The 13,086-nt window shown below is 46.1% G+C and overlaps 1 protein-coding gene across 27 annotated transcripts in view; it reads right to left on the reverse strand.

Annotated features, from left to right (window-relative positions):
- Ank3 (ankyrin 3) overlaps nucleotides 1-13,086 on the reverse strand; it is a 612,404-nt gene that overhangs the window by 132,002 nt on the left and 467,316 nt on the right. For 24 of the 27 annotated variants that reach the window (XM_076557014.1, XM_076557037.1, XM_076557023.1 and 21 more), the window contains 4 exons: nucleotides 12,645-12,743; nucleotides 9,342-9,539; nucleotides 7,360-7,458; nucleotides 6,971-7,069 (listed from right to left, as the gene is read on the reverse strand). In XM_076557014.1, coding sequence (XP_076413129.1) covers nucleotides 6,971-7,069; nucleotides 7,360-7,458; nucleotides 9,342-9,539; nucleotides 12,645-12,743 — 495 coding nt within the window. The remainder of the gene's footprint in view (nucleotides 1-6,970; nucleotides 7,070-7,359; nucleotides 7,459-9,341; nucleotides 9,540-12,644; nucleotides 12,744-13,086) is intronic. The other 3 variants (XM_076557040.1, XM_076557022.1, XM_076557032.1) reach the window with 1 other exon arrangement.

Genomic DNA, 13,086 nt, shown 5'->3' on the forward strand with positions numbered 1-13,086 from the left:
CGCACGCACGCACGCGCGCGCACACACACACACACTGATATATATATAAAGTAAGGAGGATGCTTTACACTTTACAGAAGCATGACCAGTTAGTCCAGGCTCAGTGTTGCTTTCTAGTCAGCATCTTGAGTTTGCCAGCAACCAAGCCAAGCTCCTTTTTAGAAAAGCACCCTGTCTTGGGGGAAAAAACCTGGTAAAAATGGATCTTAGTATTCCATTATCCCTTAGCATATGTACGTTTTAGTAATCCAGTCACCTAAAGTCATACATCATTATTCTAGGATGTGTGTTTCTGTGCTGGCTATTTTGAAATGGGGTAAAGAAGAAGGGTGTGCCTAGAGGGTGTAGCTGTGGCACTAATGGTGTCCTCTGAAGCTCTGCTGACTGGAATTCAGGAACTGAACTTCCAGGAGCAAAAACAGTAGAGGGTGTATGCATTCTTTTTATTGAAAGAAAACTGTGTCCAGTTGAAAACTACATTTCCCAGCATCACTTGTGCTTAAAAGTAGCCAATGAGGAATCAAGAGCAGAGGTAGGTGGAGCTCCTGGGGAAGTTGGGCTCTCTGTGGACTTGATACTTTAAAGAGGCATAAGCTCTATGTTCGCTGTCGGGGGTGGGGGGGGGTGGGGGGGGGTGGTGGGGGGGGGTGGGGGTGGGGGGAGGGGGGAGGGGCGTGGGGGCTGGAGAAAGAGTTCAGCTATTCAAACCACTGTATGGAGGATTGTTTCCATAGCAGATAAAGCCAGCTTGTCACTGAGATAACTGGTCTGCTCAGGATCAAAGTGTACAAAGTCCCTGGCTCGAAACACTGTTCTGAAGATGGTGTTACCAGGATATCAGGACCCAAGCACTGGCTTAGGCAATGTGCCACGATACTGAGGATCAACGTCCCATTAGAAAAGTTGGGGCTTAATTGACTGTGGCCTCAGGCTAAGGGGACATAACAGAGTTATTACTTACTGGGCCAGCTCTTGAACTCCTGTTCAATGATACTTTGTAAATTTGGAAACATTCATCCTAAATGTTGTTTGGTAGATGCAAGGCTGGATACCGACTGCCCGTTTGTTTATTTATTTTATTGAAATAGGGTCTCAGGTAGTCCAGGCTTGTACCCAAGGGGAGGGGAACCTTGAACTCATCCTCCTGCCTCCATCTCCAGAGTGACGGGATTACGGGTGTACACTACTGCACTTGGTTTATGCAGTGCTTGATACCGAACCCAGGGCTGTGTGCATGCTAGGCAAGAACTCTACTCGGAGCCACACCCTGAGTCTCTGATGTGTTTGTTTATGAATAAAGGTGGTGGCACACACCTTTAATCCCAGCAATAGGGAGGCAGAGGCAGGCGGATCTCTGTGAGTTGGAGGCCAGCCTGGTCTACAGGGCAAATTCCAGGACAGGCTCCAAAGCTACACATGGAAACCCTGCCTTGAAAAAGAAATACAAACAAACAAACAAAAATGGACCAGGCTCCTTTTTCCATACATAATCCATTCCATAACTACTGTTACTTCTAGCTTGCAATCAAGCTAGGTGCCAGCATTCTTACATCCATGTAAGAACAACTCGATCACCTATTCACTGTGCACTCATTGCCTACCTACCAAGACTCTGGGACTGCTTAGAAACACGACCCTATGGGGCTGGAGAGATGGCTCAGTGGTTAAAAGCACTGACGGCTCTTCCAGAGGACCTGGGTTCAATCCCCCACCCCACCCCGCACCTACATGGTAGCTCACAACTGTCTGTAACTCTAGTTCCAGGGGGCCTGACACCCATGGCAAAACACCAATGCACATAAAATATAAACAAACAAACAAACAAACAAATAAATGAATAGCAGGCAGGTATGGTGGCCCAAGCCTTTAGAAGACAAGCAAACAAACACAGGACTATGAGCACAAGGACAGTGTCTTAGTTATTTTTCTATTGCTGTGAAGAGACACCATGGCCAAGGCAACTTAGAATAGAAAACATTTAATTGGCGCCTTGCTTACAGGTTCAGCGGGTTAGAGATCATGGTTATCATGGCGGGGGGTGGGAGGGTATGGCATCAGGCCGGCAGATAGACTTGTCACCAGAGCAGTAGCTAAGAGCTTCCATCCTATCAGCAAGTTGAAGGCAGAGAGAGAGAGAGAAAAGAAAGACACTGGTCCTGCATGGACTTTTGAAACTTCAAAGCCTACCTCCAGTGACACACCTCCTCCACACTGAGGCCACACCTCCTAATCTGTCCCAAAACAGTTCCACCAACCAGGAACCAAGCATTTAAATATATGAGCCTATGGAGCCATTCACATTTAATCTACTACAGATATTAACATGCAACAAAGTGAAAATGGATCGATATTAAATTCCACTGCCATTGTGGTGGTTTGAAAGAAAATGGCCCCCAAAGGGAGTGGCACTATTAGGAAATGTGGCCTTGTTGGAGTAGGTGTGGCCTTGTTGGAGGAAGTGTGTCACTGTGGAGATGGGCTTTGAGGTCTCCCATGCTCAACCTATACCCAGTGTCACAGTCCACTGCCTGTTGCCTGCAGATTAAGATGTAGAACTCTCAGCTCCTTCTCCTGCACCATGTCTGCCTGCATGCTCCCATGCTCCCTGCCATGATGATAATGGACTAAACCTCTGAAACTGTAAGCCACCAAAATTAAATGCTTTCCTTTATAAAAGTTGCTATGGCCACAGTGTCTCTTCACAGAAATTGAAACCCTAACTAAGACAACCATGCAGTAAAATATACACTAGACTTTCCTATTTCAAGTGTTTTTTTAAGGGTGATGGTCAGCAGCATGAAGTCAGCCACACGTTGCCCAAATGTCACCATCTCCCATCCCTGCCAACGCCTCCTCTTCCTCAGCTGAACCCTGTGCCCATTAACCTAGTTCTCCACTTCTCTCCACCCCTAACCCCTTCTTTACCCATCTCTGAAGATGATGTCATCATTCTACGTGGGTAGTGCATGTTTGTCTGTGACTGGCTGATGACGGTCAGCATACAGCCTTAAGCGTCTTCCATGCAAGTGTGTGTCAGAATCTCTCTCCTTAAAGTGCAATAGGACTGACAGACTCAGAAAGATGGATATCCCAAGATCAATATGAAGGGGACTGTGGTATTGTGTTCCCCCAAATATTGTGCATGCTAATAAACTTATCTGGGGTCAGAGACAGAGCAGCCATAATATTAAACATAAAGGATAGGCAGTGGTAGCACATGCCTTTAATCCTAGCATTCCAGAGGCAGAAATCCATGTGTTCAAGGATACAGCCAGGCATGGTGACTCATCACGCCTTTAATCCCAGAAAGCAAGCCTTTAATCCCAAGGAGTGAGGCAGAAAGCAGAAAGGTATATAAGGCGTGAGGACCAGAAACTAGCAGCATTTGGCTGCTTAAGCTTCAGGCTTTTGAGCAGCAGTTCAGCTGAGATTCATTCTGGATGAGGACTCAGAGGCTTCCAGTCTGAGGAAGCAAGACCAGCTGAGGAATTGGCAAGGTGAGATGGCTGTGGCTTGTTCTGTCTCTCTGATCTACCAGCATTGACCTCAATAACTGGCCTCAGGTTTGATTTTATTAATAAGAACTGTTAAGATTCCTGCTACAGGGGACAGAGGATAAAAAAGAGTCATGGGCAAGTGACTCTGGCCAAAGTTCTTATATACATGTATAGAAACTTCGTAATTGTTACAAGCACAGGCTTGTACCTGTAGGACAGACTCCACAGCCTGAATCAGGCCACACCTCTCTGCAGCTCTCTCTGGGACAGAGTTAAGAAGGTGTTGGTGCTGTGGACTAATTGCTGCCCACGCCTGATTTAGGACCCTACCCTGTACCCGCTCTTCTCTGTGCCTTGTCATATGAACAGTGCCGAGCTAAATCACAGGATGGGAAACTTCCTGCCACCCCAAAAAGGTTACAAACAGTCAGATGTTTCCTTCGCTCTTGGGATTGCTGGAGGCTCCGACTGGAGATTTGCTGAGAAATCTCTCTGAAGAGCTCCCCTGGTTCCCTTCATCATCCCTCTCATGTCTGCGGCTCTCTCTCTCTCTCTCTCTCTCGCTCTCTCTCTCTCTCTCTCTCTCTCTCTCTCTCTCTCTCTCTCTCTCTCTCTCTCTCTCCTATCCCCATATCTTTCATTTTTTGTTTTTGTTTTCCAAGGCAGGATTTCTCGGTGTAGCTCTGCTGTCCTGGAACTTGATCAGTAGACCAGGCTGGCCTCGAACTCAGAGATCTGCCTGCCAAGTGCTGGGCACCACCACTGCCTGGCCATTCTCTGTCTTAATGAAGCTTCTTTCCAGGTTGTAAAAAGATCCTCTCCTTGCCCTTTAAGGCCCCATCATGTTCAGCTCTCCATGTAATATCCCGTCCCTCCCACCGCAGGGCCCGATCACTTGTCCTCTAATAAACATCACTGCCTTGAAGGGAACTATGGGTCCCTCCCTGGTCAGCTCCCTTTCTATATCAACTTCTTCTGTTTTTCAGGCAGGACAGCACCAACACTGGTTATTTTGTATAATTTATGTGTAAAAAGTTGCAATAAAGCTGGGCGGCGGTGGCACACGCCTTTAATCCCAGCACTTTGGAGGCAGAGGCAGGTGGATCTCTGTGAGTTTGAGGCCAGCTTGGTCTACAGAGAGAGATCCAGGACAGCCAGGACTACACAGAGAAACCCTGTCGTGAAAAACAAACAAACAAACAAAAACAAAAACAAAAAATTGCAATAAAAAGGCTACCTTTCCTTTTCAAGGCTGAACAACCCTCCCTGCATGCATACAGCTTATGTTTTCTTTAATCATGCATACATTGATAGATACTGGATGGCTTCACTCTTTGGGGCTGTCCTGACTAGTGGTTCTTTCTATTCTTGAATTTTTTTTCTTCTAAAGTCTTCTTTTCTTCTAAAAGGTTTTTACTTTTTTTTAATTTTATTTTATTTTTCTGGTTAGAACATGGTCCAAGAATGGAGTCCTGTGAGGGGAATTCTGAGTGCATCTGAGAAAACTCCAAGAAAACAAAAGTCTGGTGACCTCAGTTCCTCCAGAAACATGGAATTGTTCTTGGAATGTGCTTTCATGTCCCTCCCAGGTGTAGCAAATAGGAGTGAGTTTGCTTTAGATTATTCATTACAACCGGCTATTGTTAATACTTTATATGCCTCTATGGAAAAGCGTGTTCTTGCCCTACGAGGCTTGTCCAGCACATGGGGCTGATCCTTGTGATACTCATGTGACTCTTAGCCCTCAAAGTATAAATCGTCTGAGGCGCTGCATAGAGTCAGCTCTTGCATGCAATTTAGTCTGCCTCACTTTTAGCTTCCGATCTCCCAGGGTCACATTGCCTACTAAAGCAGTAAACAGTGCTGCTGTTGTCGTTTGCCAAAGGCTTAGGTGCGACAGCTTTCCTCACAACAGAGCCAATGCCGAGGTGGACACTCTGGGCTAAAGTGTTTAGAATTTAATTTTTGAGCATATTTCACCGAGCGGAACAAATGGATTAAGAATACAGAAGGGAGGTTCTGAGGATGAACCTGCACCCTTGGGTGAGGAGAGATAACGTCAGGTAAAGACATTGGGTGCCGAACCTATGACTCTGGAACCTTCATGGAAGGAAGAGAAAACCAACTCCTGCAAGTTTTCCTCTGACTACCACATGTGTATACACACACACACACACACACACACACACACACACACACACACACATACACAAACAAACAAATAATCAACAATAACAACAAAAACCTACCATAACAATAGCAACATCCTCTCTAATGGAAGAAGTATCCAGAACCTTCTCTCTTACAATATTGCCACCTAGAACAGACCAGGCTCATTGACCTGAGATGTGATGGGCATAAAAATGAAGAACACTCAAGGCATGGCTCAAAAGCATTAGGGACCCAGAGGGTCCTTCAACCAATTAAACACATTAAAAGAATTAAAAAAAAAAGTTTCAGAATCTGGTTTGTACTGGTTCAGCATCATGTCACAGGCGCCTAGTCAGCGACCAAACACATCCTCAGTCAGCAGCTGTCTAAGAATGCATCCTTAAGGAAGCTCCATTATGGCGTGCCAGGTCAGAATAATGAGGCAACACAAGAGCGGAATACACTACACTTTGTGTTTTCTTCCCAGAAGTCTAAGATATCTACTGGTCAAAAATCCCCTAACAAGACAACAGTCCCCTCAACAGTAATAAAAACCTGCATGGAAACTCTTTATGCTGTTCTGTGAAACACCAAGCACATGCAGGCAGTGTTTTTCTGGCCAGGAAAATGCAATGTGCGTTTTTTATAAATTTTGATAAGTCAGAACTCTGTGTGTGTGTGTGTGTGTGTGTGTGTGTGTGTGTGTGTGTGTGTGTGTGTGTGTGCGTGCGCGCGCGCGTGCGCGCGCGCCAGAGACTGATGTTGGGTTATCTTCCTCAATTGCTTTTCCACTTGATTCTTTTGAACCAGGGTCTCTCACTGACTCTGCAGCCTACTGATTGGACTAGATGCCAGCCAACCCCACTTGTCCTTCAGTCTGTCTCTGGGACTGCAGGCTGTGTGCCTCCATGCCCGGCTTCTCATATGGGTGCTGAGGATCTGGACTCAGGTACCTAAGAGCATATAGCAAGCACTTTACCAAACTCAGACATCTCCTCGCTCTCACAAGTCAGTCTCTTATTCCTTTAGGCTCTGCTTCTGTTTTCAAGATGACTGAAGAGTATTCCAGCTCTCTTCCTACCCCATGTTCCAGGATGTCCTGGATAGCCCAAAGAAAAAATCAACTGATAGATATTTATTGAGCATCTACCACATGAGGTGACTACGTAGTGCAAGGCATATAGATTCCTGGTAATTCTGTCTGCAAATTTTATAAGCCAGGTCTAAACAATGGGAACGCTACAGAATTAGCAAGATGGGATCCTTGTATAGAGACAGATGGATGATGCACACTCAGTTCTTAGGCTGTGAATTACAAGTACCTTTGCAGCTGCGTGAGGTGAGGCTCCCTGGTCCAAAAGCAGAAGGGCCACTTTCTGATTATCATAATGCGCTGCTACGTGCAGTGGAGTTAGCCCGCTCTGAAAACACGTGCAGAGACAACAACCAGGGTCAAAAGGGTCTTAGTAGGAGATTCCTAGATGTAGGAAGTGGGATTAGACTGCATACAACAGACAACAGCATTCACATTCAGGTTCCATTGTATGTGGCCCCGGCGTTCACCTGATCCCAAGTATAGTCTTCACCCTAGTGAGACTTCAATATGACTTAGGTACCATCAAAGAGGCTGGGAGGGCGGGTGGGGTTATTATCAAGTGTTGGTTTGTTAGTGTGGAAGTGGCCTGCTGCAGGGTGGTTGATGACATCATACCTTCCCAGCAGCATCCGGAGACGCACTCTTCTGAAGCAGGAGATTGGCTACTTCAAGCTTTCCATATTTCGCAGCCACGTGGAGAGGAGTGAATCCCTTCTGAGGAAAGAAATGGAAGAACATCCTGAATGGAGGTGACATTGGGCAGGACTTCTTGGGGCTGATGGCTTATTGTAGCGATGAAGATGAGTTCTGCGTATGTGTAAAGACCCAGTTAGCAGATAACAACTGAAGACTCCTCTAGTCCATAGGGATGAACAAGCAGACTAGACCTGATGAGTGTGTCTAACCTGCAACCTGTGGGGCCATAGATGTCTCAAGATAGCTGTGATTGTTGCCTAGCACAGTTGTAGACCACAGGGTTGTGTAACAGTGTCAAAAGGTTGGACACCTCTGAAGACAAGAGAATATTTCCCCCTCTGCTGACTGAATCATGACGTTCGCTGATGTGGGGAACTCATCAGGTGTGTCTGATAAGCCGGATCTGGTAATTATTCCAGGGCTCTTTGGGAATGTCATACTATGGGAAGAAAGGCTTGCACAGGCCCCACTTCAGGCCCATGTTGGTGTCCTTGGGAAACCCCATATGAAGTCTGGAACCTTTGTGGGCTCACATCAGCAGAGGGCACGTCCCTGTCCCCTTTCTCTGCTTCCCCACGAATACACACAACGTCTTCATGTATGCTCCTGCCTCCAGGAGCAGTTAGAAGACCTTTCCTCTTTGCTCCCTGAGGTGGAATGAGTAAGGACATGTGCAAGAGTTGGACACTCCCAGTTCCTGGCTGTTCTCCCACGATTCCAGACCCCGCAAGGACCTAGACATCGACTAGTCAGTCAACACACAACATTAGAGAGGATTTCATCAGAGATGGGAACATGACCAACATAGACCATCTTATAAGACTACTGCTAACCAGAGCCAGTGGACAGCTGGGATGGAGAAGGGCCGGGGGGGGGGGGGTGCCCTGGGACGTCCATCAGCCATTATTCTGTTACACATTTTAAGGACATCCAGGAACCTGTGATGTGTGACTCAACTCTCCTAAAGAGCCCAGGGAATCATGGGAGATGAAGGTTGGGTAGTCACTATTTATTCAAGTGTTTCTCCTGTAAGTATTTATAATCATGCTTGTATCAATTATACACTGGTCCCTCTGTAGCCATAAAAGAGAACACAGCGCCCATCCCTCTCCTCTCAGGACATGTCATAGACCAGGCAGTTATGCCCATACAATTCTCATAAATATCATATAAATAAACAAACCAAACCAATTTTGCATTCTGTGTGCAATTACAGCCATAGGAGGATATTACTTGAAGACACCATGATGCCCAAACATAAGTCAAACAACTATAACAAAAACAGAGGCATCAACAAACAGAAACAAGAGAAACCTCTCCCTGTTTGAAAGTCGTATAGAAGCCAGGTGGTGGTGATGATGTGCACCTGTAATCCCAGCGCTCAGGAGGCAGAGGCAGGTGGATCTCTGTGAGTTTGAGGCCAGCTTCCTTGATCTACAGCCAGAGCTACACAGAGAAACCCTGTCTCAAAAACAAAACAAAACAAACAAAAACAATAACCCAAACAAAACAAAACAAAGGAAAGGAAGTTGTAAAAAAGCACCAATGGACTGAGTTTGTAGTGGTTTTGATCCCAGCAAAGGAAATTGGCAGGTGGGTTCCAAACTGCCATTTAAACCTCTCAAGTAATTTGCAAACCAAAATGAAACAAACAAACAAACAAATCGCTCTGATTCTAGAGGTCATTAAGGTATCCTTAGAAGATGACATATTGAGAAACTTAAGAACTAAAGAAAATTCCTCCAACCATGAAGAACTGCTTCCCTGCTATTCAAAGCTTCCCTGGCCATGTCCATGACTAGCCTAGGGGTTTCACCGTAGACCCGGAACTACACCCACTTAACCCATCACTGTTCAGGAGACCCCAAGAAGGGTGTGCTTCGGGAGCCACGTCCTCACACCTTTGTGGTTATGGATAAAGACGCTCCGTGGTCCAGAAGGAACGCGGCGACATCCTCATGCCCCTCTCGGGCCGAAAGGTGAAGGGGGGTGTACCCGGAAGTTGTTGCGGCATTGGGCGATGCCCCCTGCTGCAGCAGTTGCTGCACTATATCCGCCTTCCCCAGTCGGGCCGAAATGTGGAGTGGCGTCTGGTCGTCCTAAAAGCAAGGTAGACACAGAAGGTTTGTGAGCTCGCGAGGCAATGGTGAGGCGTGAAAACTGCAGGGCACGTTAGCTGCCCCGTGTCTGAGGTACACACAACTCTAATTCAATGCTAAGAGGAACGCCATTTCTCCTTTTCTGCAAGATGCGAGGATGGAGGATCTTAAAGGCCCTCGGACTTTCTATATGAGAGTATGAAAGGCGGTTCTACCTGTACGTTATCTTTTCACTATCTGTCAAAAAACATCGGTTTTAATCTATAGTGACTCTTTTTGGGGGTGGAGTGGGGGGCAGGGGGGATGAGAACAAATCTGAATAAAACTCGCATGCCTGGGAGTTATACCTACTTCTGCCAGCCATCGCAACATGACTTTAGTGCTTTATTGACTGATTGGTGCCACCCTTTGCCCACAAGTCCAAAGCTAAGGAAGGCAAAATAGGGCCATGCAGGGGTCCTGCTTCTGGGGTTTGTCCAGTTGTGCATTCTGGCCGCAAGGGCTGCGTCTGCCTACAAGGAAGGGCTAACTTATAGTTTACCCAAAGGCATGAAGCATGCACTGAGTCCTACACCCAAGGGGACTTGAGACAAGTGGGAGAGCCCTCTCTTCCTAATCTGTCCAGATAAGTACCCCCTAAATGTCCCATATCATTTCTCCAAGTGAAATACCCACTGAAACAGAGCAGTTTCTTTAGGTCTCTCTGGCAGGAGAGGCAGAGAGAAGAGTAGAACAGACCATGGGTACTTCTTTGCATGAAGGTAGCAAACAATGACAGAGAGACCACACAACCAGTAGGAAGCAGAGGACAGTTATGGGTTGGCTGTGAAGTGTCCCCTACAGGCTCATGGGCTTCAGCACTTGCTCCTTGGCTGGTGGCACTGTCTGGGAAGGTTATGGGACCCTGAGGAACTAAAGCCTCATGGGGGAGAAGCAGGCCACTGAGGTTGGGCCCTGAGGTTTGACGGCCCAGCCCCATTTCCTCTTCATTTTCTGCTTTCCTGCCGGCAGATGTGTGACCAGCTGACCTTCAGCTGACCGGCTGTGTCTTTTCCATCAATAAGGAATGGCCCCCCTTGAACCGTATGTCAGAATAAACTATTGCTTCCTTAAATGGCTTCTTTTCAAATATCTGGGTACAGCAACGAGGAAAGTAGCTAATACAACCAATAAGAGGGGACACCAAGACGCCACGAGAAGCAGGAGGTATCCCGAGGACAGAAAAACCAAAGGAGAAGTTCACAGCCCTCTGTCATGGCTGCCTCAGCCCCAGAAGTTTGCTGCCATCCATTTCTCGGGCTTTGTTTGGAGTATTCCACCTGTATTTCTCAGATGTCTTCACAGAAGTCATTACCTTATGTTTTTTTTTCGAGAACTCTTGACGGCGCGTCACATCCCCACATGAGGTTACTAACTCAACACGGGGCCACGGATCGATAGTAACCAAAAATTAATTCAAAACCCACACGTCTATGAAGGGTTTCTGTCAGCGCTTGCCCGTGTCTCTTTTAGAGCTTTATTGCATCTTTGGTTCTGGATTTGGAACATGAGCACTTTGCACTGCCCGTGTGGCCCCGCTACGCATCGCCCAACAAACACTGCTTAAATACCCTGGTTCAGTTTCCACGCTCTTGTACGATATGAACCACAGCGCTTCTCACCGCACATACAATGTTTCCTGCTCTTACAAAAACATCATAGTTTAATTGCTGAGCGCAAAGACTTTTAACATTTTCCTTTTGACGTTCCTAAGCATGTAAGTATCATATTAATATATCTATGGATTGGAATGTGGCAGAGTGTTGGTTTTTAAAATTACTGTTTGAGTTGCTGATTTGAGTTTCACAAACAATCATTAAATTGTTTTGGCTCAGTTAGGATGGAATGTCTAACAATTTCTGAAATGGCCCTCAACATCTTATAGCATGTATTTATGCAAAGCGGTGGACTCAAGCATTGACAATTATGAAATCAAAGTATGGGTGAACTCTGAAAAACTTTGAAGATGTTCTACATCCTGGAATATCAACTATTCAGGCAAGATTTAATTATTTATGAAAAAATAAACTAGCACATCCATCATTAGTATGCAGAATCACTTTCAACTTTAATAAATGCTAAGGTTCTATGTGTATCACAGAGTTGATATAAAGCACATTTACGATTTATGGTTAGTAAAGACTGGTTTTATGTCCTACTTTATATACCTTTATATCTAGGATATTTAAAAAGTTCTATTCTAGATAAAAAAAAAAATGCGACACAGAGACATCAATTAACTTGCCCAATATAACTCAGCCGCTCAATGGTGGATCAAGATTCAACTTCAGGCAGTCAGCTGAGGAGATTGGTCTTAGCCATCATACCTCCCTCATAACATTCAGAGTATGAACGTCATCTGCAATATCAACTAGACATGCTGTTTGTAGTCAACACGCATGAATACAAGGCTCTTACTATCAGTAAGAGGACACTGCCTCCCTGGTCATTCCATTTTACTAAATTGGAAGCATAGCTGTGATCTTCTAGACCAGGGTCTTCAAGCTATACTTCAGGATCCCCACCTGGCTGCCACCGAAGGAAAATCAAAAAGTTACGAAATTATTCCGCTGGGTGTGGTAGTTCAGCCTTCCGAATGCTTGGACTTCTGGTATGAACCAGTCTTTCTCAGCCCTCATCGACGTCTAGGGCATTATGGTCTCATTTTTATAGAAGGGGAAGAAAACCACATCCCTTTTCCTCTTGAGGCTGTGCCAACTGACATATAAGTCAACCCAAAATGTGGACTCATGTTTACAGGCTGTGATTGTTCTAGAAACTTCCTCCCTAGGATCGTCTCAGTATGAAGAGCTCTGGACCTGCCTAGATCCGGTTCCTACCCCGTTAGGGGTTTGTAACGTGCCCGGGGCAGTTCCTTATTTTGCGTAGCTGTGCCACACAGCTGAATGGCTATGGCGGCAGATTATTTTTTATATGATTCTTCATCACTGGAAGGTCTTATGAATAGAACCTGTTTGTGAGAGGCAGCAAGCATTCACCCGGGGGTTTACTGAACCCCAGGCTTCCGCCTCCGTTTTAGTTTTAAGGGCCTGTGTCTCGCCTTACCTTAGCTTTCGCTTCTACCTGAGCTCCATCTTGTACCAGATACCGCACCACTTCAGCTTGGCCCGACCGGGCCGCCATGTGCAACGCTGTTTCTCCTCTCTGGGGAACAGAAGCCAAAGTCAATGAATGGCGACTCTCAAAATGAAGGCTTTGTCGACATGAAGTTATAGTGACTGTTTATTACACACACACACACACACACACACACACACACACACATGCCCCGGGCACTTCCTTGCTGGAGATATAGGAAAATAAACACATAAAAAATTTCCCAGGAAGCTGTGCCAGGATGCCCAAGACATGGTGTAACCTTGAGGAGCCCAGCCGCTGATGCTGTCAGAAGCACAGCTCAGGGGTCCACAGCAAGGCCTCCTTAAGGTAGAAAAGGTACCAATGCTCTCAATATGGGGAAGAGGTACAAGGGATGAAGTAGGGCAGG

This window comes from Peromyscus maniculatus, chromosome 21, assembly GCF_049852395.1.
Source record: "Peromyscus maniculatus bairdii isolate BWxNUB_F1_BW_parent chromosome 21, HU_Pman_BW_mat_3.1, whole genome shotgun sequence".
Classification (NCBI taxonomy): Eukaryota; Metazoa; Chordata; class Mammalia; order Rodentia; family Cricetidae; genus Peromyscus; species Peromyscus maniculatus.